Here is a 27177-nt window from a genome sequence, read left to right on the forward strand (position 1 = left end):
AGCAATTTATGTCTCGGCAACCTCCAGATTCTAAGCATGCAATACCAATGGGAAGGATTCGAAGGAAAAGTTACACACAGAAAAAGTTCAAGAACATCAATCTTCTCAATGAGAGAAAAATCAAGGTTTCAAGATATAATGAAGCTGCAACAGTCTTCATGGAAGGGTAGTTCAGTCTAGAAGACCTCTATTTCGTAATTTAAAAATACTACTCTAACTCCTACTTATCTTATTTCTGAGCACATTTGTTTTCCAATTTTAACTTACTGATACATTCACAATGCACTGGTGTCTACTTCGATAATGTGGGCTGGAATTTGCTACATGCAGCACTATGAACCACATTTAGGGTGAAGTTGCTAAGCATTATGATTAGCTTTGATGTCTCTCTACTGAAATTGGTACAATTTTCAGTGTCATTATTAGCAAAATTGAGCTTCTTCCTTGGCAAAATCCACAAATCACTAATCTATATTATATAACAATTCTTTCCTATAGACAATTGTCCCACAAGAAAGGGAAACTACGGTTTTCTTTAAAAACATAAAGAATGTAGTTGGTGTCTAGTGGTCCACTGGCTAAAATTCAAGACCTTGGTGTCAACTTACTCCAAGGTCTTGTTGTCGATTTCCACCTTTCTTTTAAGGCTAAAATCAATTGAAGTTGTCCTAAACCAAAATGATATACAAAAATGTAGGCCATTTGATCAAGGAAGTCTCCTAAACCAAATTTTGGCACAAGGTCAGGTACTTAACTATTTATGATGAGACAAATGATGAAAAACCAACTTCAATTAGAATTTGTATGGTATAAAATTTTGTCCCTCAAAACTAATTGCACAATATCATTGTAACATATACACAAGCATTAATAATGCAACTTGAATATTGTAAATGGAATTAATGGAATTTGTTGCCAAGATTATGAAAAACTGACATTTTTTATAGTTATATCTCCATGGTAGCTAGCTCTGGGTACTTCTGTCGCTCACATCAGATAGTAAAGATTCAAGCTCTCCTTTTCGATGTAACTTCACCGTATCTGTTTCAAAACAATCTATGTCAGAATGTAACCCCACATTCTACTAACTGAAACTAGGTGCTTCAGTAAGAGTTGCTATAATGTACATTTTCATGAGTCAAACTGCTAAGATTATATAATAAGTTGTTTTCATTTTGATGATTATAAACTGGATTTCTTTTGGATCTCCAACACAGAGCATAGACATATGCAGATTGCAGTCTTGAAAATGATTATAGAAGCAGCAGAAAGCCAGCTTCTGATCGTACACAAGGACTGCAATTTATACATGTCTGTTGTCTACACTTGTAAAGAGGAATGTGTAACGTGCCATACGATGATACTCCAAAAATAAATAAACAAGTAAATAAAAAAAAATAATAATAACACTATATAGTTTCAGAATAGCTAAGGGGACCATTGCAAGCGACCATTTTTAATAACCAATTTCAAAGTAAGTGACTTCTAAACTGCATATTGAAAGATTGAATTAACTCAGTACATTGCAAGTTAAGTTTACCAGTTATAAAACTATTGTCTGTCCAAACTAAAGGTTTGAGTGTTTCATATGTAAACCATACCACAAATCAAAAAGAAGAAGAGACTTATAGATGAAGTACCTGTGCAGCCACCTATGTGCTTTCCTCCTGGACAAGAAGAAAATAAAAAGTCTGAGCAAAATGTAAGTCAAAGGTAAAGAAACACAATTAATTTAAATGTCATATTATATGCTATTATCTGATTTTCCTAGTTTGTATAACAATGTAAATATATTTTCACAAATATAATCAATAAAAGGTTTTCTTCTATAAACTTCGTACTATGATAATAAGTCCCAAAACACTGGAGAATCTTATTGAATTGTATACTTGTATATTAGTAATGGAGAGCCATGTTAGGAGAAAAATAGTTAGAGAGGAGTAATCCAAATTAGGAATTGCAAAATTAATCATTTACAACAAAGTAAACTTATTTTTGATAAGGATAACAAAGTAAACTTGGATAAAAGCAGAAACTGTTTCATAATAGTTAAGATGGAACTTGTTTAACAACAAAGGAGATAGTTCCTAGCAACAAAAAAATGTTTCATTTAGTTCTTCTCTCATAAGAATAGAGAAACAAATCTCCTTTATCAATAAGCATGTTCTCTAGACACATGTGCCCCTTTAAGAAGGTATCTACTATTTAGGGTCACATTCGTTTGCACCTCGTCTGAGGCACAAACCTGGCCTCACGGTGATAACTGTTCAAAATAAATTATGTAATTCAACAAGTCGATACAAACAACAGAAAAGTTAATCTCTTTACTCAAAGGCACCTTCGAGTTGGATGCGGATATTACAGTGGAGACAGGTTTTTAACACTGTCACCCAATTTTACTCTTACAACCGTACACTTCATTGGATACGAGTTTTAAACCGAGTTCGTGACTTACTAATAAAGAAGGGTTGATTACAAACTTATCTCACCACCACTTTTAAATCCCAAATGATAAGGATATTTCATAGCATAATTATAAACGACTCGGCAAATCTATAAAACATCTTAAAAATCTAAAAACTCACCAATGAAGACATTTGGTACAGTATGCTGGCCTGTAAGTCTCTCCAGCACCTTCTGAAGTTGTGGTCCTTGGGGACCTAAAAAACAAACAAAATACTCATTATCAATTTATCCATCACAAGTACATTTCTCTTTCAACAACATGAGGCTGAACAAGTTTTACCCATTTGATCCAATTCAACAACATGAGGCTGAACACCAAGTTTCTTAAACAAAGACTTCACTTCAGATGAATACCTACAACAACAACAACAACAACAAAGATTCAATCTTTACCAAAAAAAAAAACTATAGAATAAAACAAAGCAATTAAAAAAAAAAAAAAACTTACGAACACCAAGTCTTGGAGTAAATAACAACATGATTATCAGATAAAGTCTTCTTCACATTCTCTTCTAAACGTGACCCAAATGAAGAAGAGGAAGTAGTCATTGACCGAATTGAAGTAACTCTGTTATTTCTTCCTACATTATTCATCAAGGTTTTGGGTTTAAGGGAAGTGAAAGTGTGGAAGTGAATGAAAGAAAATGAAGAAGAAGAAGAATGGGTTTTGACTGGATTGTGTTTTAGAGTGAGAGAAGTTAATTTAGTGAAATGAAGTGATGCTTCTGCCATTGATTCTGCAAAGTTTTGGAACGTCCTGTTTTTTCAGCTTCTGCTCTACGTGAGAAGAATTGGGTTTACATTTCGGCGTATCGGCTGGAATTGTGAAATTTCGCGATAGTTTGGAGATTTTTAAAGAATCATGAGGCTTTTGAGGGACCACGTAACTCCCTAATCGAATGCCGGTCGTTTCGGCATTAAAAATATACAGTTGTGTATCTCGTATACAAGTTAGTGACATCTGGTTAGAATGAATGATTCCCAGACGTTAAGCATTCCTTGCCACCTTCTTGGCCTCCTTTGAAGAAATTGCAAATCTTCTTTTAGATTTCCCCTGTTGACTTTCTTATTCTTTTTAGCTTTATCTTATCTTCTTTTCCTTCTCTTTCTCGTTTGCAACCTTGATCTCAGAGCGAGTCCAATGGAGAGCTGCCAAAATGAGCTGTTAAAGGGCGCCACATAAACTAAATAGCAAGATAATCAAATTTGAAAATCGTTTCAATGGAGGGATGAAGATGAGGTGCTAAAAGAATGCCATCCTTCCATTAGTTGCCCAAACTTAAGTTGAATATTTTTTGAATTTACGGACGACAGAAATTGTGACATCCGTCTTCCGAAACTTGTTATAGCCACTGCTAAAGAAAAAGTTTTAATTTTGGCTGGATTTATGGCTATTTCCAAATTTAAGAGTCTTTTAACAGTGCTATTGAAAACACATTTTGGTGTTGGGGTGTTATATTTGTCTTTAACAGCACATATAGCCTCCGAACTTGCTCTCACATCACTTGTCATTAGTACAGAAGTCCAAATGTAAAAACTTAGATCCACACTTCTTACAATTATAGTTTTGAGACTTTTTGTCGTTAAGTTATCTTTGCGGGTCTTATCGGTTTGATATTATGCTTCCCCATTTGGACTGTGTAAGAACAGTCATTAACATGTTGAACACGGTTTCTAACAATTTTGATGAAATTGACAATCCTATGCTGACTTTCAACTTTAGTGGGGCATCTCATCAAATGACTTTATATATTCGATCCAATAATTCTAGGGAGACAGGGAATGAAGCCCGTTTTAGTGAGTGGATGATGTGGCTATACTCTCTCACCCGAATACTTACAACAATAGTAACAAAGGCTACAAATGCTAAAAAGAGAGGGAAAGTTGGAAACTAAAGAAGAAGTGGGAAAAAGTGGAAACTTAAACGTCTCTTCTTCTATTCTCTGTACTTTCGTCCATGCTCAAATTTCTCATCTTTTCTCTTTTTCTAAGCGATTCATCACTGGGATTTCAAACTTTCAGAGATTCCAGACACTGATAAATCAAAACTAGTTAATTTCAACCATATCAATCATAATTTAGGTATTTGATTGTATTCTTAACTAAGTTTTTATTTTGCATGTATACTTATAATTCATTGAGGCTTACAAACTCATTTTGATCTGTTAAATCCTTCGTATATACATGTATTAAACCATATTTTCAAAATGTTATAAATCAAATTGATATTGTATCACTTGACACATTTAGTAATCATTCAATTTCATCTTGCAGAAATGGAAAATGAGTTACCTGGTATTACTGACGAGTACGGTGTCGAAAAGGATATGGCGGATGTAGCTGAATTTCAAGAGTGTGTGGAAAATGAAAAAGTTGATGAAGTTGAAGAAGTTCTAGGAGATCCAGAACTAGGAATGGAGTTCGGCACTATTGATGAGTATATGGAACATTTTACTAGATATGGTAATCAAAAGGGATTTCCAGTGAAAATAAGATCTACAGAAAAGGGACAAGATGGGGCGGTTAAGTTTGTGATTTTTGCATGCGCTCGGTCGGGAATTTCAAAATGCAAGTCAAGGAATTCTTTCAAATTACATCCTGTTAGCAAAACTAGATGTAAGGCTAAGATTAGAGCTGCTATATGTTCAGATGGAAAGTTGCGGGTAACGACTCTAACGTTGGATCATAATCATGAATTGAGTCCTGGAAAATCGAGATTTTACAAGAGGAATCGGAAGATGAGCAATTATGTGAAAAGGAAACTTATATATAATGATAAGGCGAGCATCAATACAAGCAAAATCTTTGGTTCTTTTTTGTATGAAGCTGGTGAGAATGAGAACCTGGAATTTATCAAAAAAGATTCCTATAATTATGTCGACCAATATAGGCGCCTAACACTTGGTGGTGGGGATGCTATGGCACTTCAACACTACTTCCAGAAAATGCAAGCTAATAATGCAATTTTTTTTTATTTGATAGATATGGATGATGATGGGAGGTTAAGAAATGTTTTTTGGGTAGATGCAAGGAGCAGGGCAACTTATGAGGAGTTTGGGGATGCCGTTACCTTTGACACAACTTACTTGACTAACAAGTATGATATGCCTTTTGCTCCGTTTGTTGGTGTTAATCATCACGGCCGGTCAACACTTTTCGGGTGTGGGTTGATATCGAATGAAAATGAGAAGACATTTATTTGGCTTTTTGAGACTTGGCTTGCATGTGTGAATGGTCACACTCCCACTGCTATAATCACTGACCAAGACAAAGCAATGAAGAAAGCTATTGAAATCGTCTTTCCCAACACACGTCACAGGTGGTGCTTATGGCACATTATGAAGAAGTTACCCATGAAATTAAGTGGTTGCACTCAGTATGAGTCTATCAAGTATGCAATGCAAAAAGCAGTTTATGACTCTTTGACTTGTGAAGAATTTGATGGACGGTGGAATAGTTTCATCAAAGAATTTAACCTTGAAGAGAATAAGTGGTTGAGTGGGTTGTATAGTGGAAAAAGTCATTGGGTTCCGATATTTTTACGAAATACCTTTTGGGCGGGAATGTCCTTGACTCAAAGAAGTGAAAGTATGAATACCTTTTTTGATGGTTATGTTAATTCAAAGACAAGCTTAAAGAAATTTGTTGAACAATATGAGAACGCACTACGGAGTAAGGTGCAAAAGGAGAATGAAGAGGATTTCAATTCTTTTGATCGTTGGATTCCATGCATTACTGATTATCCATTCGAGAAACAAGTTCAAGATGCTTACACTACAGCAAAATTCAAGGAGTTTCAAGATGAGGTGAAAGGTCAACTTTACTGTGTTATTTCTTCCGTTAAAGAGGAATGTGGCTTTCAGGTATACGATGTTGCGCAAAACATGTTTGTAGGGACAAAGACTCATTGAGCCACTTTTAGAGTTTGTTTCAGAGAGAATGATTCTGACATTAAGTGCAATTGTCAATTATTTGAGTTTAGGGGAATCTTATGTAAGCATGTCATTACTGTCTTGGTCCATAAACAAATTTATACTTTACCAGATAAATATATATATTATCCGTAGGTGGAGGAAGGATGTGAAGAGGTATCATAAAAAGATTAAAATTATATATTCTGATTGGGAGCTAAACCCTGAAAACGGGCGCTTTGATAGAATGTGTAATGCCTTTTTTGAAGCGGCAGACTTGGCAGCTGAAAATGAAGGTAAGACAGAAATGGTTTTCCGTTGGATTAAGGGGTTGCTTAACGAACTAAAGATAAGTGATGAAATTGATGAAGGCAGTCATGCTAGTACACCTGAAATTCGTACACAAGTACATAGTGGTGGTAGAAATCCTTTGGCAGTAGAAAGCAACAAAATTCTTAGTCCTTTAGTTGTCCATCGTAAGGGTCGTCCATGCAGTAAACGGTTTGAATCTATGATTGAAAAAGTTGTTAGAAAGGAAAAAGAGAAATAGAAGAAGGCAGAAAAGAGATTAGAAGAGAAGGGTACAAAAAAGAAAGAGCTGGGGATGAAGAGGGATACTGGAACGAACATGGATACCATTAATTTGGAAAATGTTAGTTTTTTTAATTTAAAGAAATGTCAATGTTTAGTTTGTATTGGTCATACCTAGTGTCACTTTCTGTTTTCATTGTGTAGGCTTCTCAAAGTAGCTACGCCATACACGGTTCAAAAAAATACAGGACACATGATTCGTTCAATCTCAATATGCCGGTTTGTGTGATTTACTTCATTTTATCCTTTTAGTTGGTAGTGCATGTTAGGCTACATGTTATTTTTGTTTTCTAATCTACTTTTTAGAATTTTGTATGGCCTGCACTTTTCTCTGCCTGAGCACACTTCCAACCAATTCCCATGCCTTTCTAACATTTTAATTTGGAAAGATTTCTTGTTATGAAGTTATCTACAGGGTGTAACTCTTCTTTATCTTTGTGTTATGACTGTTATCATACCCCTTGACTTCTTTCTACTGTTTCAAAAAATAGTTTATCAATCTCAAAAACCTTGGAGTATCTCTTTTTGATATTGTAAACTATTTTAAGGTATATTTTCTTGGATTTAACATATAACAACCTTCGACATTGCCTTGTTTGTAGGTACCAAATGTTCTAGGCAGTGTTTCGCAGGAACCAAATGTACTAGGCATCCCTAATGGCACCAATTTTATGGGACTCGACGCTAGTAGAAGCTTCTCTTCAATGGCACAAATGGCATGGGCTTCCTAAATGTACCGAACACCCCAGGTAGCTCCAATTCCCAGAGACTCGATGCTAGACTAAACTTCTCCAATGGCACAAATGGCATGGGCTTCCTAAATGTACCAGGCACCCCGAGTAGTTCCAATTACCAGGGACTCGATACTAGAAGAAGCTTCTCCAATGGCAGAAATGGCATGGGCTTCTCAAATGCCGTCAGCTTTGAGTGGGCAGATTACTACCCATTTTTGAGAGGCTAAGGATTTAATCCCGAAAAATAAGCAATTAGACATGTTGTAGCTTATGTTTTGACGCTTTGTCCTTTTTTGTTCCAGTGTCAGCCATTTTTCTAGACTGCTAGTATTATAAAAAAAATTATGGGCTGCAAGATATGTATCAGATGAACAAGTTGTGTTACAATGTTATATTTGAACAGGCTCTGTTATCTTTCTCCTATATTAGATGCTTTAGTCCAAATTATAGGTGGAATGCTGTCAAATTTTTATAATAGTCTTCTTCCTTAAATTATATCACACAGCAAAAACCAGTATGAGTAGGCTATAGAGAAAATAGTTGGCATAACAATTCCGTCAATTCGACAAATTTACTCGAACTCTTTGCGTCTTTGCACACTTTTTTTGGAATCAAAAAATCAAATGTGAAGTAATTCGATGGAGTTTGCAACAACAGGAGGCATAGCTTGAAAGTGTGCAACAAGGGACACATGGCTGATTACGGTATCATCTGAGAATTGTTTTGAGCTAATTAATAAAGTAAAAAAAATCACTGACAAATCGCACCAACATGATGATTATTATTAGGATACAATGTGAAAGTTGTTCCATTTATACATCCAAAACTATTAAGGACTGCTTAAAATATATATTCCAAGAAAAACACATCATCCATGCCAATACATTTATGTTTTAGTTTCTACAACAATTTAAGAAAGACTGATGGGTTCACCACACAACTGCTCCACTTCACTCTCTAAAAACCACAATAAATTTGCTTTAGTATGCCTATATACCCAAGCTCGACTACTTTTATCCCAATCGAACCTTGACGGACCACTGCAAGAAGAATAATGATCAAGAAACTTACTATAATGAAAAAAAAGAAAAATAACTAGAAACGATTCAGTTCATAGCTAGAGATGGAGGGCATAGTATATAATGAAAGAGTTATCAACCATTCAACCTTTTTGGCTTATTCCCTATTGCAATGCATTTGATTTAAAAGAATAGCATAAAACTAAATATTTGCTACAAGTTGAACTAAACAATCATTCTGAAGGCTTGATCATATCTTATTAGCTATATTGCATGGACACACCATATTTAAAAATAATCCATGTCGGATATATATCCACGTGTCTGTGTCAGACACATACGACACAATGTACGTGTCTCTAGTTTGTGAAAATTTTGTCAAAACCTCCTTAATCCCCTTCGAGAATGATTTCTATTTTACTGACATGGAGCTACACCTCAACTAAACAGAAGAAAACTTTAGATGAGGCGTCATACAGTGACAGAAAAAAAGGTCCAAATATGTCAGTAGGCATGTTTCCTTTAGTGATTCGAATTACCAAAACCAATGTATTGTATACTCACGGTAAATTACTGATAAAAGACGAGAAGATTATATCCATGAAAAGCAGTCAATTCTAAAAGTTCTAGTGTCTCAGCAATCATGAGTTGGTTTGGCTAAATTTCTATATGGCCCTAGAAACCATTCTTTAAGATATTTAGTACAATGTTGAGCACCATTGTCTCCGTGTCATTGATGCATAGCAAAATCACAAATTGACTTAATGCCTTCTACAAGATGGAAGACATAATTTGACAGATGTGTAAGATCTCATGGGATTTTAGAACGTGAAATGAAGTATACCCCCAAACGACAATGAAATATAACCATGACTAACAATTTAGTTAAGACAAACAATCAATCCTAGCACTTAACTTGTAACGGAAGTAAAGACGAGTAAAATCTTCACGGGGATCATACACTTGCTAGGAGAGAAGTGCATCTGTCTTTGGGCTTTAAGGAAGGCATGCTTCCTGAAACTTATTTTGGTTGACCCTTTGTTTTAACTTTTAAGGTAGAGTAAGTACTAGAGCTACATGGCCTTTGGTGGAAAAAATAAAAAGGCCGTTGAGTGGTGGAGACACAAGCTTCTTTCCTTTTCAAGGTAGGATTATCCCCTCCCCGACCCCTTCAATCAAATACTAATAGAATTCTTTAAAGCAATATGGCATCTACAAAAGGCCTCATAAACGTCTTAAGGAGGTTGAACTGTGAAGCTTCCATAAGGAATTTTCTCTAGGTCTAGAAAAGGAAAAATGAAAAATTTCCAGTGTGTAAAGCATTCTGTAACACATAAATTGCATATTTAATACCTCACAGGGGACGATAACCAGAGCTGTCTATTTGGCGTTTGCTTGTTCAACACAAAGGTGCCCAAGTTCCCAAGCTTGAGAGTTAAGACTTGGTTCTGGCAACAAACACACAAAGTTAGCTTAAAATCAATGCTTTATATTTACACTTTAAAGCAATTGCAATCCAAAAACAATTGTCCTCACTCCATAATCTATGTCGAAACTATCAACTTGACTGCAATCACCATATTCCTGAACAAAATTTCAACAAAACAACAAAGAAAAAATAAATAAATGAACAAAAAAGCACAAAGTTGTATATCACAATATTAAGGGGATTGATACAGATGAAAATTTTGTAAATTTCCTTATATGAACTATGAATAATTCAATCTAACAACAACCCCCAGAGTATGTTGATATAAATTTCACACAAAGCGGTGTCCTTACAGAATCTAGTTTTATTTTACAAACAACAATTGGTGATTTCGATTAGTCTGCAAAGTTAATTTTCTCTTTCAGAGAAATATGTTTAGTAGGCGAAAAATTGATAAATTTCACAAACTCTGTTTTCAAGATAAATAAATACAAGTTAAAAACATACTTTATGTTTTATTAAGCAATTAATAAAGAGACCATAAATTTCGTAAAATATCTACCTCAAATTTTTCTTGAAGATCATGGATTGTAGAATCAGCTAACTTATGGTACTCATCCTCCTCCAAAAGAGACCTACAATTCCACCATAAACCCTTTTAGAGTCATAACAAATTCAAAGAAAATAAACACTGATTGAGATAAGTATTACGCACTGATAATCAATTGATGCAGATACTTGAGCTTCATCAAGATTTAGAGGATGAGAACAAAAAGACACTCTAAAAGTGATTGTAGGAGAAAAGAAAGAATGTTGAGACGCTTTGAGTGGTTTTAGAAGAGATTGTGAAGAAGAAGATATCAAATAAGATAGTACGGATGTAGATTTCAGTATTGTTATCTTGCTCAACAGACATCTTGAAGAAGATAAAAACATCTTGCTCAACAGACACTTTGAGTGTTTGTTTTTCGTTGAATTTCTCTATTATATTTGAGTTTCTGCTTTTGTAAGTACTCACGTGAGAGAGTATAGCCACGTCAGCCAGTCACTAAAACGGGCTTCATTCCCTGTCTCCCTAGAATTATTGTATTTGATCTAGTTCACATCTTCATCTTGCTTTGTTTGGAACTTGGAAGAAATGATGACTAGTAGCCTTTTTGAGTATGTCAACAATATTTACATCTAGACCGACGTGACCACTTAAACTAAACCCTAATATTAATGACCAATACTTCTTTATACATATATACTCTCTAAGGGCATCTCCAATGGAGAGTGTAAACAGTATAAAGTATAAATTTTACACTCTAAGTGCCAAAAAACTCATTCCAATGGGAATTGTATATAGTAGGTAATAAGTTATTAGTTAATAGATGGGGTGGGGAATTCCTTATCCGGCTATTAGTTAATAAAAAATCCCGGACGTCACTTATAATAACGTATGTGTAACTTAAAAACTTGGACGTTTGAAGTTTTATTTTTCTGTTTGCAACAGTCTAAGTCCGTCGTTAGTGAATTATAACTATTGCAAAACACAAACGTTGTTTTGAATCACATATGAAAAAAAGATGTCATTGTTTGTTTTAAGCCTTTGCGACAGGCCAATCCTGTCATGTTTCATTATTTTGAATGGGCTGTGACAGTTTAAGTCCATTGTTATCTCTTTTTACACATTTGCCTCCGCCTACCATTGGAAAAGCCACAAGTAGTAAATATATATTTTATGTATTTGGGAGTTAGATAAAATGTATAATCTTAATGGGGCCTATGTGGAGGTAGATTTTTACACTCTCCATTAGAGATGTCCTAACAAAAATAACTAATTTTTTTCTCTATTAATTGACATCAATACGACGAGCAATGGTCGAAGATAATATTTTCGTTCAACTTAACGAGTATGTTCAATGTGGATGACGCAGATCCGAGATTAATTACTGGAGACATTATCACAAAATGTGTTTGTGCAAAGATACTCTTTCGAAATATGGACATATATTTAAAGGGGAGGGATACAGCCACAGGCACTGTAGCCACATTCTAGCAACAGTCTATCCCAGCTCTCCATCTGTTTTAATCTAATGGTCATGATGAAAAGTGTAATCGCCAGTTTTCACTTAGAAATAAAAGGAGGGTATTTTCGGAAAGCAAAATTTACCAAAGCCCAAAACCCATTTTCTCTCCAAATCAGTTCGACCTTCTTCTCTCCAAAATTTGGTTCGATCAATTTCTCTAAACCCTTCTTTCACCAAAACGTCGATCAATTTCTCTAAATGCATCTTGTTTTCCGTAAATGTTAATGTTCAAGCACTCAATCTCCAAGTAATCGCACTTTGAAGAAAGCTCCAATCTTGATGGAATTCATGTCACGGAAACACAGAAACATCCAAATTGCTAACAAAGATGTAATTGGTATGCAGTATACTAAATTACTAATGATTGAAAATGTACCCAATACTATGTAATTCATATATGCAGTATTCAAGAGAACTGTTTGCATGGCCCTTTGAAACATTGAGTTTTGACCTTGCCTTTATGGAAAACAGTATTATGGTGCAATGTCACAAATTCCCAAACGTTGAATTGAAATATCTAGATGGCTTCTCCAAATATTTAGTGGATACTTCTCTTTGTTCTTGGAAAAATTCTTAGTATTCTGATGCGGCGCAAAAATTTGAGGCTCTGTAGAGTTTTAGGCTGTGCACATTCATGGAGTGACAAATATTTGCATAGTACCAACTACCAACCAGTGCCTTAAGTTTTTGTTTACCACATCATGCATGATTTTGATTCAGTGAATGTTTTATGATGTTAAGGTGACGATTGTATCTCTATAGAGAGAGGAGTCGACGTTTCAGTGAAGAAGGGTTTAGAGAAATTGATCGAACCAAATTTTGGAGAGAAGAAGGTCGAACTGATTTGGAGAGAAAATGGGTTTTGGGCTTTGGTAAATTTTGCTTTCCGAAAATACCCTCCTTTTATTTCTAAGTGAAAACTGGCGATTACACTTTTCATCATGACCATTAGATTAAAACAGATGGAGAGCTGGGATAGACTGTTGCTAGAATGTGGCTACAGTGCCTGTGGCTGTATCCCTCCCCATATTTAAATATTAAAATCTATACAATTCAACTTCTCTAACTAACAAAAAATAAATAAGTGCCTTGAATGTGGTTTTGACTAGTTAATTTGGAGATTGAAAAATTGTCAAATGTAAATGGTAAATAAATAAATAAAGTAAAATAATCTTTTTTTCTTCTCTCGTTCATTTTTTTTATGGCAGCATGTCATTAAGCAAACAACCATCATACTATAGAGCAAACATTTAACATTTTTTTTTAATCTTTAAAGTTTTTTTTTTTTTTTTTTTTTTTTTTCACGTCTTCTAGATTATTTGGATGTGTTCAAAAATAATTGCATAGAAATCAATTTGATGTATTTGGTCTGTTCTTGAAATCAAAAATGTTTTTTGTCTTATTATATTAGGATTCATTTTCTCACATTATCATGAAAGCAATTTTATTATTAGTGAACTTTTATTCTTTTTTTTTTGTTGAAATTGAATGGAATGTGAGATATGATCATAACATAAAACATAATATTTATTGTTAAGTTGACTTTTGATTAAGTAAGACAAATGAGTTACAATGTCCAATTGGGCCATCTTTTTGTGACAAGTATACCAACCGTGCTTCACATCGGTTAAGTCTTTAAACCTGACCCTGACCCTCAAGATGGATAAGCATCCAGACTTATTTGGATTCTAATTTGCAATAAGTGGTATAAAAACGTTGGAGGACTAATTATATAACTTCAGAGATATAAAAGATATATAACTTCAGTGATATAAAAGAGGCTCTTCTAAGTATTATTATTTTTAAATGGAGAATAATTATAAAATTTCAGTGATCGAAGGGGTTCTTTTCTAAATCTTTAACTAATTTAAAAATCATGATCCTGAGCTACAGTCCTGTAACAGTACTATAATATTTTGTGATTTGTGACTTTTGGTCACACTTTTTAGGACTGTTTTGCCATATTATTTTTCTATATTTATGATATTGCCCTCATTGTCTTAATCATTTGATTTGTAGATAAAAACAACATGTGCGTCATCACATGCATCATACTAGTCAATAATAAAGGGGGAGCTTGTTCACATTTCAGTGAGAGGGTGCTTCTAAATTGGATAAATAGGGAATTCAAAAATTGCCTATTCGAGCGGGAGGCAGGACGTATAGTGTAGCTGTGTAGGGAAGTATATTGGATGATATTGATTTTTGGGCCTCCATGGTGACATGTGTAGATGGAACCCGAAGGCTCGAGTCCTTGATGGTTTGAGGGCCCATCTGGCGACACTCCCTTATAGTTGTGACTTGTGACTACGTTCTCATTCTAGCCTTCTGTACGTCCATAATAAAAATTCCATATCCCCAGCATCTTCGTCATTGGAAAAGTGTGTTGTTCTAAACTTCTCATGCATTTTGTTGTATGTCCATATGATTCGAAGCCACTTGACTACTAGATAGCATGAATAAGTTAGTTGAAGAAAATTCATTCAACACTACCCAGTCTCAGAACACGCACATTGCACACACATTTAGTAGCAGTTCCATTCTTTCTTTGGCTGGAAGCAATCTCTTTTTATATTAACCACATTGTTCCACTTCCAAGTAGATAGTTGATGTTGACAAGTACGTGTGCTTGGCGCAATTAAGATAAAATACAAATAGGATAGATTAGAAGAAATCATACAGAAAAGTATAATACATAATCCAGAAATAATACACTACAACTGAAAATGGGATTCATGAGCATCCCTCCAAATCAGTTCACTTCTTGAATCTCGTCCAATGCGTAGTTGTTAGTAGATACATTTGCGTAATTCACTTTGTTGAACCTAACAACAACTGGATAGCGTGAACTTGGATCCTGTTCAAAGTAGTTTAATTAACATCATTCACAATAGAATATAGCTAAAAGTTCAAGATCAACAAGTGAAGCCCATCTTAGATATATGCTATTTGGGCGGTTGAATAAGAGCAAGATTTGAGACTTGAGAAAGAGTGATCTAATTCCTAGGTTTGCCCTAGGAATCAAGGGTGGAAACGGGCAGCTGGCGACCAGACCTTGATAATTTACACTAAGTAATTGGCTAGATGTCTAGATCCTATGAAGAATGTCAGAAACTATAAAAACAATTGCACCAAAAATATAACCACTGCTCCCTAAATTAACTTAAATTCCTGATTCTGTTCCTGATAGGAATGTGTATAACTTGAACCTGGTTTCACATTTCAAGTTTATAGGAACAATTTACACAGACTTCACTAAGAATTTGCCTAGACATCCTCAATAAGTACAGAACACTTTTTGTGTGTAGTCAAGAATGTAACTTGCAATTCATAAATGAGAACTAACCTGATCAACTACAACAACAGATCCTATGCCATTGAACCAGTAGGATTCCTTCCTAAGGATCTTCACCTGTGAATAAAAGAAGTTCCCAAAATTCACCATAACAAACAATGATATAATCACAAACATTTTTTTCTTCTTTTCTTTACTGGCATGAAGCTATGTTCAAATTGAGCTTGAAAAGACTAGTGAAGTAACAAATAATGTCTGAACATTCTTCTCATCCTTTTTCGATCAATTGTCAAGTTATCAAAGTCTTCATTTGTGATCCTCCTAATGTCAGTCACTCACTCACTGTATAATTTATTTGGTCCAGTTGATTCGATTCAGTGAGATTTTGATTGAGTTGAACAATCCTAGGAGGCTAGGATTTTGTTTTTAAATTTTCACAGCATCAACTAAGCATGTCTAAACCTGGCCGAGCTCATAAACCTAGCTAGAATGCATTGCCCATTTGCCCATAGATCCGACCAGGTCTATGTCTATTATATTATCATACAGATACATTAGTAATAACATATATGCTGTTCAAGGAGATTGGCCACATTAAAATTATTTTGTGCGTGCTCGTAACGAAACGACCATGTAATGCATCCATCCGCAAAAGGAGTTGAACATTTGATATTATTGAATAGTTTGTTTTTAAGAAGTTAATCTCTGTTTAAATATGTGTTATGCACTTATACTAACTCTTAAGTAATATGGTTGTAAGTGGTTGAGTGTGTGGATACCTTGGCGCCTCTCTTGGGACCAACTGGAGGAGGCTTTGCGGCTTTAGCATCCTTGGGAGCAACTGAGGCTGCTGGTGCCGCTGCCGCTGCCTCCTCTGATGCACGTACAACTAGCCTTGAATTGTTGAACTTAGTAGGAGAAAAGACTAAGTTTATCCTGGATGAAGAGGTGGTAGTGTTCGTGTTGAGATTGGATGTCATAACAAATCCTGAGGCTGCAGAGGCCATGTTACAGGTAGCCATGGCTACTTCTTTCTTTCTATTTCTCTGTCCAAATAAACCAACTGAAAAGTTTGTCTTAGATCGAATAGGAAAAAATTCAATTCTTGTACTTCGATTTAGAGGCCATGGACATATGAAATCTTTATCTTAATTTTAGTTGAATTATCTACACCTCACACCATCTATCAAGGTGGCAATAATCATTTTGCACCACTAAGATGTTGCCACATGAGCATCTTATCCAACTTCCTTGGATAACCTCATCCCTGGCGTAAAGTAAAATGTGTTTTATTAGATTGATAACATGGTTGGGACTTGGGAAATACCCCTGCATAATTGAGAAAATGATGTATTTGCCAATTGCCATTGGTACAGTACTTCCTGTCTGAGATATTTTTATTACTGCAGCTCACATTTCAAAGATGATTAGGATCAAAGACATGCGAGAATTACAAGTCCATTACTCACTAGTTTTCGATGCGTAAATAATGCTCCGACTCTCCCTTCATTTTATTGAAAACTTTATCCAATTCCAACAAATGCTTAAATGGCATATGTCACTTTGTGCAAAAAGTTCTGGTTTGAAATTGGATTACTATAAGACCGGATCATCACTAAATAAACTAAACTGCTACAAAACAACTATGAAACTGGTTCACTCATATCTTTAAGACATTTTACATCCACAACGTTGGAGAGATAGTTGCCTAAGAACGTGCATTTGATGAGTTCCAAACCTTCACTATATATACAGAATACAACCTTCATTGTATACACATTCATAGTGCAACAGAGAAATTTTGAATTTCAATAGAGAGAAAAATATGGCAAGCTTGACACTAAAAATGACCACCATAACCAACTTCCGTCAATTTGGAGCAAGAAATGCTTGGATGCCTAAGTCTTTTGTCACTGCTGCACCAAGACCACTGCAAGTGCGTATTATAGAGTCAAAGTTTTGTTCATTAAGTATCTGATAGTGAAGTTTGTAAGTTTTGTTTTAGGAAATGGAAATAAAAAGTTGTAGTCTTCTAAAAGAATGTCATGGTGCAACTCTTTAAGGGATGCTCCGTTGCACTGGACTAATTTAAATGATAAATATGGGCGCAAGCTGCTTTAGAGAAAATTGAATTGCTGTGTGTTAGTTACACATGGTTATATGTTCATACCTTGAACATTTTTTGTATCTGCATTTTTAACTTTTTGGATTCTTTTACAGGTAAATGCACAACAGGAGGCATCTTCAGCATGCAACAATGCCGCTCAGTCAGTGAAACAAGGTGCCAAAGAAATAGGGAACAAAGCTGACCAAGTGAAAAATAAGGCAGCCTCTGGTGCCGAAGAGGTAACTAGCTACCAGATAATTAAATTGGTCTTTTACAATAAACTGAAAACTTCAAAACTTTTGATCCCAACTTCTTGTAGTATTTGAACAGACATGATTCACTAAGGATACTTAATTCTTATCAAAATTATAATGACTATATAATCGCACAATCAGATATCTTAAGTCAATCCTCAGCTCACCGCGTGGAACCATTGGCCTAGTCTTACTTCTCAGAAGTCCTTGGTTTAACTCTTCCTGGGGTTACCCGATGCACGTGATTTGGAGGCTATCGCGTGCATTCATGGTAATTAGGAAAGACATTGTACTAGGAACAATACAATTTATCTTAGGATGGACTAATCCTTTTCATTCATGATTGTCCAGATGGCCGAAAAGACTAAGGAAGCAGCAAAAAAAGTACCTGAGGATACACAAGAAATAGGTGAGAAAGCAATGAAAACAGCACAAGATGCATGGGGCTCCGCCAAAGAGACTACTCAAAAAATCAAGGATACAGTGGTTGGGAAAGCAGAACAAACTGCTGAAACAATCAAAAAAAGCGCAGATACCGTTAAGCGCAGCATGAACACCAAGAACTAAGTGATCCCATGGATAAACAGGACAATGTCATGCTCTTCCGCTGACCTCGATCCAGTTTTTGCACCTATAAAAATATGTACTTAAATCATTTTTTCCCTCTATTCACGACATTTTTTATTTGTCAAATGTAAATAAGAGGGATCTGTAAGTAATTAGTATTCCCTCTTCTTAATTTCAATAAAATGCTTATTAGTTTAAAATGTCTTGTGGTTGTGTATTACTAGTGAACATTAATAAGGTCGAGACACCAACATTTTTGTATACCCCAAAACCAGTACACTTCAGTGGGTGATATATATTAGTTATTTAACGCCATGATTGCAGATGATCTTTCTTTAGAATGTTACAATTATGTTCATATATCCTAACATGATATACTTCTACCAATGTGACATTGTACATTATCGTATAACTTCTCGTCTTCTACCATTCTTATACACTCAGTTGTTTAGTTGTTGAGCTGAAGCATTGCAACATCCGAGTACACAACCCAAAACTTCAGACCCAAACCCCTCTCTGCCTTTGGTGATTTTCACTTCGATTCCTCCACGAGTCCACCACTAAAAAAAGGTTACACTTTTTAATTTGGTGGATATTTCTTGGCTGTACTAAAAAAACATTCCGCTTGAAACTTTCGTGATTGCAAATTGCAATGAACATGCAACAGGTGAATTTACTGGTGCTTTTTATGCAACGTCATTTCTTAGCTATACTCTGGGATGGGTAGTTAAACTCGGGGTGCTGGAATCGCCACATATAGACCGAATGCTAAGCACCCACACCATAATCCGGACACCGAAAGTTTAGCACCCATGCCTGTCTGGTCAAATTAGGAAAGGAGGGAGTTACATTTTTCGAAAAATCTTTGGAGGATATAGTTTCAAGATTTTTAGACGCTTGTATTACGTTTGTGGTTGTCCCCATCCGTGCCCCCTTCCCGAGTCTCCATCTTTGTTCCTCAATCCTCATTATGGCATACAAGACCGACCACCGTAAAAAACTAGCACTGAAGTTTGTGGGCTGGGCCAAACCAGTTTAGCTTCGGTTCAAAACTTATGCCCGTTCTACATTTTTTAATAAAAATTTTTCAGTAGTTTTAACTTAATATGTTAAACCAGCTTAGCTTCGGTTCAAGTTCTACATTTTGCAGTATTAACATTGCCTAATTCCCTACTTTGATGTTTTGTGTGAAAATTCATTTTGGACTGACAATTTTGCTTTTAAACGTTGACAGTCTCATTACAGTTTTGGATTAACTTCATACATAAGCTCCTTCCCAAGGAACCATATGGGCATTAGGACAGTTAAAACTCAAGAAGCATACCACTTTAAAGAAAACGAAAAAGAGTAAGACTAAGAAGAGCCATGTTAATACTGCAACAACAATCTCAGTATCCAAAAAAGGTAAACAAACAAATGCAAGTTTTCTTTAGAAGCAATAACACATCACTTACAGAAGCTTTCTCCATCCATCCTCGTTTTTCTACCCGAGTTAAAGGTAAGACAAAGACCAGATGTTCATAATTTACCCCCTCGCTTCTCTTACACATTCGTAAGCTACCCCACACCTCTTTGAAAGAGGACATACAAGAAGGCCGTAGCAATGCCACAGAATTTTTGTTACTGCCAGGGAAGTCTGGATAAGAAGGGCCAACCACTTCTGACATCAAACAGTATTTGGAGCACTTGGATGAACACCTTCAAACAAAGGAAAAACCGAAATTGTCTTTTGCACCCAACATCAGGACTTTGATAAAATTAAATTATGCGGCATATTCAAATGGTTGAGGAGGCTGTGGCTCTTCGTCAACAGTCATGGCAGATGCTTGCCCTTGTTGACCAGTTGTTGAAGCTGTTGCAGGCGATGCCATTGACGAGGGTGTGTCTGTCAGAGAGAGCACCTCTGGTTCATTGGGTCGCAAATCCTTTAAAAGAACGAATCCAGATGGTGCTAACTTCACCGGCGTGTATCTACTGTCCTCGAGAAACTTGATGAATTTTTCTTGAGCTGGTACCACTCTGGCTGGGTTAATTAATATCTCAAATGAAGGTTCAGACTCAGGCTTCTTTTCAGCTGGGTTATCAACCTGAAAATATAATTAAAAAGTCAGCTCAACAACATGCTTGAAGATTCATTCGCCGCTAAAAAGGTACCATCAATGACTTGAAACATCTACACAAGTTGCACAATTAAGACTCAAGGAGAATGGTCATTTGCTGCAAGCACAAGTATGATGCATGCAAAAGAGAACATCGGCACAACTTCAGAGTGGATATTCATTTCCTTATATCGGTACTATAATCTCTCACCAATGATCTCGTACATAGGGACGCAATAATACTACTTGTAACTAAAACACAGACCGTTAAATTGAGAAACATGGAAAGTGCTGAATCAATGCTTCGATTTTTTTTGTAATACTAAAACAACCAAGATTACACGCTAAACCTAAACAAGGGTAAGAACACTGAAGAATAATTGAGAGGGATGACAGATGTATATCACTAAATCATGCAATTCTTAAGACACTGTAAAGGGAATGATGGTCGCCTGTGATATGCCTAAGTTTTCACATCTCAAAACTGTCGTATAGCAAAGAAAGGAAGATGTATTCAATACCTGCATTGCGTCCCCATCCTTTTCAGCAATTGATTTCCCTTTTCCAGAATTTTGAGCAACAGAAGGAGATTCCTCGTTGGAGAGCTTCTCAGCAGCTGCCTTCTGGTCTGCCTCTTTCTTATTAGCTCGTGCTTTGGCTTTAGCCGAGGTAGATAATACGGCACTTTGAATTCTTGCTGCAGATATCGCTTGTGGTGGTGTGATTGGACGAGGGTACTCAAAGAGAGAGGGTTTGGCATGCGACAAGAACTCAAACCGAGGGACTTTCAGGTCATAGTTGAGACCAATCAAAGCAGTGGGTGAGAATGCCAGACTACTAAAATAGATCAGAGGATACCAATACCAGAATTGGGTAAATACTGCCAACCCGACCACTGCAGTGACCTTATCATGCTTTGTCTTAGATAGCAGCTTAATAGTCACATTCCTTCCACCAGCATCAAGTATCCCAGTAGCTAATATTGCTCCCATCTTGCTCATGGTATCCTCATGCTTATCAAGTATTATTTTCTCCAGTTGCCGCCTAAAATGAGATATGGAAAAATAAGATAGGAAAATGGTGACGGAAGATGTCAAAATGAGATATGGAAATAATGCTGAGGTCCAAGACTCCAAGGCCAAAAAAGTACCTGAAATTTCCAACTCGAGGATCAGCAGCTTCACTGGTCTGAACCATTACCATAGCCATTGCCATAAGAGCCCCTTGACGAACAAAATCAACGACATCTGATGTCAGAGGCTCTAGCAATGATATTGCTTCACTAAGACCCGTACCAGCACAAGAGATGCCAACTGCGAAGGCAGCCCCATATCGTACATGTGGATTATAAGACTCAGAGAGAAGGGACACAATGCGAGGAGTCTGTACACCAAAGAAACGGTTAGATATTGCCAGTTGTGTTCATGAACATGCTAACTTCCACAATCGTTGTACAAATGATGATTGTTTCAATACAACCTTGAATGGGTAAAAAGCATGCTGGTTATTGCTCACTCCACTCAACCTACACTTATTTTGCTCACTTTTTTACTCTTTATTCTATCATTTTAACCCAAATTAAGTTTGTTGGTTACTAGATAATGAAGTATAATTTGCACACTGGTTGTACACATGATGACTGATTCTACACATATATAGAACACGGGACCAAACAAGCATGCTGGTTATTTCTCACTGCAGCGAACCTACTCTTGTGTTTCTTTATTCCCCAAAAGAGAAAGAGGGAAGCATCAAATACTAATCGTTCAAAGGCATATAACTGAAAATGACAAGGAAAAACAAGTACCAACCTGCTCAGGATTGGAATACAAGACAAACCCCAGGGCTAGCACAGCAGTCCTCCTGACATCATCACTTACATCAGATACAGCAAAATGCAGTAACTGGCGTATGGCCTTGTTGTTTGCAGTTCCCCGATATGCCAAAGCAATTGCATACATACCACCATATCGTAGGATAGGATCTTGATCACGGGTCATTTGCTCAATCAATGTGTCTGCCTCTTCTTCCCTACCGTATACAGTAAGGGCAATGCCAAGTGCTAATCCCCTGCAGTAGCATACAATAACAAGGTAAAACGTGGTGGTCAGGCAGGTGGGAAACGTGAAACCTAGCACTCTAAACTATGAATGCTCTAACTTTACCTGATAATCTTTTCATGCTGAGTTTCGTGTGCATAAGCAAGCATCTCATTTGCTCTCTCACTAGCACTACCCACCATCAGCAAGCCCATACTAATGCCTGCAGCTTCACCAGCTACAGCACTATCAGTATAAAGCACCGTTTTCACATCATCATAAATCTCTTCATCTGCTGTTCCTAAGGCGGCCAAACCAAGTCCTAAGCATGCACCATGCTGGATAACCTACATACACAGCACAGCATATCAGCTTTTAAGAATGGCATGGCTAAGATATCCATGAAAATTGCAAGAGACTATATAAACTGTAAAAGGAAGTATGTAATAAAACTTCAGAAAATACCTCAACATTTGTACTGCGCAAGCTGTCACGTAAAAACTGTTTGATGCCCTCACCATGATTAGCGTGAATCAAACCTAGAGCATAAAGGGCACCACCTTCTGAATATGGGCTTCCACCGCCAGCAGCGCCACTCTGGGGAAGGTAAGGTGCCATCAATGACCTCCCTTGCTGCAGATGACCTCTATGAATAACACCTAACCCAGCAGTGGCGCTGAACTTAGCCCAATTGGTAGCCCTGCTTAACCAATCCTGAGAACCAACACAGCATAATGGAACAAGTAAATAAGCAATGAACATGAATTGTTTACATTAAACTGAAAAAAACCAATTAAGAAGACAATGAGCAGGAAATTTAGTCACCAGATTTTCCCTCAAAAACGTATCAACCGTTGTTCCAGCATGCATCATTGCATTGGCATAAATAGTTGCACTATGGCATACACTATTTCTCATCTCCACTGACTGCTTTATTGTCTTCAATATGAGCAGATCCGATCTAAGGGGGAAAAAAAATCAAAATCAACATTCAAGGAAATCCTTCAAGACTCCAAGAGAATCTCAACTCATTATTTTATGATTTGACATCATAGCAGTATACAATTTATTTCTTCACCTGTTATGGCTATATAGGAACTGTAAAGTCAACTGAATTGATGTTTCTCCAGACAAGATCCCTTTAACTTTTGCTAACTTTTCGGAATATGTAATTTCAGCAGGGTCCAGCACATTGCCAACAGGAGTTTGAGCTTCATCAGTCATGCTAACATCTTCAGATGGAGGTGTAACATCACTTCCTACATTTTCATCCTGATTTTGTGTGGCATCTGGTTCACTAGATCCATGTTGTGTGACCTCTGAAGGTTGGGGTTTGGGATCAGGAAGCAGATCTCTCACACTTAAAAGGAATGCTTGGCGTTCATTTTCCCCCAAATCAAACGCTATCTGGAAAGCTAGTAATGCATCATCCTACATCAACAAAAACCACCGTAAGTATTGCAATCAACTCAAAAACATGGGAGTGGTGGATGAGAGAGAAAAACCTTATTTGCAGAACGCAAAAGTTTTTGCAGAATGCTTGCGACACCTTCGGCATCATCAAGGTCCATTAGACACTGGCAAATGCTCAGGTAATCTGGAGATGCCAACTTATTATATATTTTTACTAGAAGAAGTACAACCTGTACATAGGAAGGCAATGGAACATATTGACTATTAGTATCAGCTCCTTGAAAAAATAAACTCTGAAGAGATTACCCTAATTGTATTTAACTATTTATTGAAGAGAAGAAAAAAATGCAAATGCAACTAGAATAAGTGACTAACAAGATAAATTAAGTGGTTCGCAAACTAAGTTTCTCATTGTACAGGACCCACATCCCAGGCTTTCCTTTAACTGTAGAAAATGGCTTACCCAAAAGCTACAGCTACAGTTCGACTCCCAACAACTTTCTCATAGAATTATCAAGATCAGGGATATCAAGTAACAATACATCGACTACTCTGACAACATCTCACTAACTATGAATATGTCTACATGTTGTGAAAGATGCATTGTGGAACTAATTATGATTATTTCCAGCATATACAGTTTACCTATTGACCATCACTTCAAAAGGATAAGAAACTAAAAATCTGCATTTGAGATCACAATTAAGAGATAAGATGTAGCCATATAAATGTGAAAATGTAGTCCATTTAAGCACCTGGATAATGTCCAACAAGTTCTCTAAGTAGTATGTACAAGTTTATGGAGGGATTATTCACCATTGTATTAAAGCACTGGACTATACATGCAATTGGTCAAAACATTAGCCAGGGCATTTATGCATAAATTCCAAGTTTGATATAGCTGATCGAGAAGATTGGTGATTGGAAGACCTTACCTCACGCCGATATTCCCTAAGACTAACATAGGAATGAGATGTGGCGAGGCAGTAAGAAAGTGTTGCTTGAATGTTATCACTTTTCATGACAGCTTCCTCCAACTTGTCCAATCTCCGGCAATCGAGAGAAGTTCCTATTGCTTGTTGAAATTTACCATCCAAAATACACCTAAACAGACAATTTTAAAACTGAGCTCGAGAATGTCTAATTTGATAGATTTAATACATATACAAAAAAGTAGGAAAACATACTTATCCAGCAATCTTTCTACAATTGCCTCCAATCTTGGATCCACCTCTCTTTTTAGCTCCTTGTTGGACTTTATAGCAGCATACTCATCGATGGCTTTCGCTGAAAGTTTCATGAAAGTTACATAAGAAATTAGCAAAAAGCCAAAAACGAAGAATGCTGAGACTTGAGAACATAGTCTAGAGAAATTACAAGACTTACCCAAGAGAGAAGTAACATATTCAGAGTCTTCTGAAACATCAAAAAGCGGTCCCGCACCCAATGCATATGACAATGAATCGTTTAGCTCACAAAGGTAGTAGAAAACCTGCAAAAACATGAGCAAAATCAATAATAAGCAAAGATAAATATCAACCCAAGGATACATATCTCAAGCCCCTCCAAAAATGTTAAAAACTACTTACTAGCTCTACATATTTTGCCTCACATATGGGTTCAGAAAGCTACTAACTAAAGCTACAAGAATAAAGGTGCCAGTGATTCTTAAAACTAGTCCAGTTTCTAGCTTAGGTCTCGTGGACAAAAAAAAAATTAGCAAATTTTTAACACGCATCATATAAAAACAACTATTAAAAACATGTAGAGGCCTATTAAAAAAATTATTCCCATAAAAACAACTATTAAACAGATTAAATAAAACAGATAAAATACTGATTTCTCATTTAACTTGTTTCCACGAGGCCTACTTACAAGTTCTACATATTTTTCCTCGCATATAGGTTCAGAAAGCTACTAACTAAAGGTATGAGAATAAAGGTACCAGTGATTTCTAAAACTAGTCCAGTTTCTAGCTTAGGTCTCGTGGACAGCAAAAAAATTAGCAAATTTTTAACTCATCATAAGAAAAATTCTTCACACAGAAACAACTATTAAACAGATTAAATAAAACAAATAAAATACTGATTTCTCATTTAACTTATTTCCACGAGGCCTTAAATCTAAATTGTGTATAAGCATACATGATGTCTCAAGCAGTTGTGTTGACTGTATACTAAAGTTTTGAGGCTATCATAAATCAAAATTTGACAAACCTACAAGAGATCTTCATTAAACAACGAACAAGAATTTAAGGGAGGAAAACAAAAGAGGCAAACCTTGGATACAACCAGTGCAGCCAGCTGCCTTTTTTCAAACAATTCATCCTCATACAAACTTTCTCTGCAAAATATAAACAAATGTAGAAAACATAAACTTTCACTTCCATATAACAAAATCCCAGCACAGAGTGAACTATAGGATACTATCTACCGATCTCTTCACAAAATAAAAGAACATTACATCTGCATAAACAGCAACTACTCACTATATCTTTTCAGTAAAGGACTAAAATGACTATATTCAGTTTCATCAATTCATCTAAAGGAAAATCCGCAAATACATTAAACAATTACTTCTGCACAAACCAAGGGAACTGGACATTCACAAGATGGAACCACATCAGAAGATTTCTAGCTCCATTAAGTTAAAAATTTAACAAGTTCTTAAGTTTGCACAACCTTAAGTAAAAGTACAAACAACAATACAATTCAAGTTGTTGAATTGCATTACTGTTTATATCAATCGAGCATGCTCAACCTATATCGCCCCATACTCTAAGCTGTACATCAAACACAACCCACCCATCCATACATAATAAAGTTGCCCTATTGCCCCACACACACACATCTCCCTTAGCTGAATAAACTAATATAATAACAACTAGATCTCAATTAATAATAAAACACTGAAAAGATACAAAATTTAAGTTGGAAAATAGAAGAATGATAATATAAAACTTACATTACTGGTACGCTTGTGGAGATCTCGTGCCAGAAATTAGCAACACGGTCATTGAGACAAGTAAGTGCATGAGACTTTAAAACTGGGTGTTCTTCATTAAGCATAGCTAATAAACTACTTGCTGAACTGACCATTGCAGTCGCCATGATTGAAAACTGTGTGTGATAGGGTTTTGAGGTTGGGACTAGAAATTTTATAAAATAGAGGAAGAGGAATT

At 36.1% G+C, this 27177-nt stretch overlaps 6 protein-coding genes across 6 annotated transcripts; 2 read left to right on the plus strand and 4 right to left on the minus strand.

The window, feature by feature from the left end:
- Window positions 1-776: 776 nt before the first annotated feature.
- Window positions 777-3911, minus strand: LOC147506569 (monothiol glutaredoxin-S10-like). Its single transcript, XM_086558663.1, has 5 exons — window positions 2915-3911; window positions 2747-2820; window positions 2586-2660; window positions 1641-1667; window positions 777-1041 (listed from the first exon to the last, which is right to left on the minus strand). The coding sequence occupies exons 1-5, from the start codon at window positions 3196-3198 to the stop codon at window positions 965-967; spliced, it is 537 nt and encodes a 178-aa protein (XP_086414789.1). The 5' UTR covers window positions 3199-3911; the 3' UTR covers window positions 777-964.
- Window positions 3912-4372: 461 nt separating this feature from the next.
- Window positions 4373-6398, plus strand: LOC147506570 (protein FAR1-RELATED SEQUENCE 5-like). Its single transcript, XM_086558662.1, has 2 exons — window positions 4373-4548; window positions 4741-6398. Exon 2 carries the CDS (start codon window positions 4743-4745, stop codon window positions 6375-6377), a length of 1635 nt encoding a protein of 544 aa, XP_086414788.1. The 5' UTR covers window positions 4373-4548; window positions 4741-4742; the 3' UTR covers window positions 6378-6398.
- Window positions 6399-8463: 2065 nt separating this feature from the next.
- LOC147506571 (frataxin, mitochondrial-like) lies at window positions 8464-11225 on the minus strand. Its single transcript, XM_086604270.1, has 5 exons — window positions 10866-11225; window positions 10713-10785; window positions 10258-10305; window positions 10075-10169; window positions 8464-8742 (listed from the first exon to the last, which is right to left on the minus strand). Exons 1-5 carry the CDS (start codon window positions 11084-11086, stop codon window positions 8613-8615), a joined length of 567 nt encoding a protein of 188 aa, XP_086460396.1. The 5' UTR covers window positions 11087-11225; the 3' UTR covers window positions 8464-8612.
- A 3635-nt stretch (window positions 11226-14860) lies between these two features.
- LOC147506572 (photosystem I reaction center subunit IV A, chloroplastic-like) lies at window positions 14861-16780 on the minus strand. Its single transcript, XM_086558664.1, has 3 exons — window positions 16297-16780; window positions 15569-15634; window positions 14861-15079 (listed from the first exon to the last, which is right to left on the minus strand). Exons 1-3 carry the CDS (start codon window positions 16537-16539, stop codon window positions 14975-14977), a joined length of 414 nt encoding a protein of 137 aa, XP_086414790.1. The 5' UTR covers window positions 16540-16780; the 3' UTR covers window positions 14861-14974.
- Window positions 16781-17170: 390 nt separating this feature from the next.
- LOC147506573 (uncharacterized) lies at window positions 17171-18645 on the plus strand. Its single transcript, XM_086604271.1, has 3 exons — window positions 17171-17453; window positions 17738-17863; window positions 18230-18645. The coding sequence occupies exons 1-3, from the start codon at window positions 17343-17345 to the stop codon at window positions 18443-18445; spliced, it is 453 nt and encodes a 150-aa protein (XP_086460397.1). The 5' UTR covers window positions 17171-17342; the 3' UTR covers window positions 18446-18645.
- Window positions 18646-19793: 1148 nt separating this feature from the next.
- Window positions 19794-27177, minus strand: LOC147506574 (26S proteasome non-ATPase regulatory subunit 1 homolog A-like). Its single transcript, XM_086558665.1, has 14 exons — window positions 26961-27177; window positions 26276-26339; window positions 25383-25488; window positions 25184-25283; window positions 24932-25100; window positions 24089-24226; window positions 23662-24014; window positions 23409-23544; window positions 23049-23297; window positions 22710-22930; window positions 22356-22614; window positions 21695-21927; window positions 21066-21588; window positions 19794-20532 (listed from the first exon to the last, which is right to left on the minus strand). Exons 1-14 carry the CDS (start codon window positions 27104-27106, stop codon window positions 20209-20211), a joined length of 3021 nt encoding a protein of 1006 aa, XP_086414791.1. The 5' UTR covers window positions 27107-27177; the 3' UTR covers window positions 19794-20208.

This window comes from Coptis chinensis, chromosome 4, assembly GCF_015680905.1.
Source record: "Coptis chinensis isolate HL-2020 chromosome 4, ASM1568090v1, whole genome shotgun sequence".
Classification (NCBI taxonomy): Eukaryota; Viridiplantae; Streptophyta; class Magnoliopsida; order Ranunculales; family Ranunculaceae; genus Coptis; species Coptis chinensis.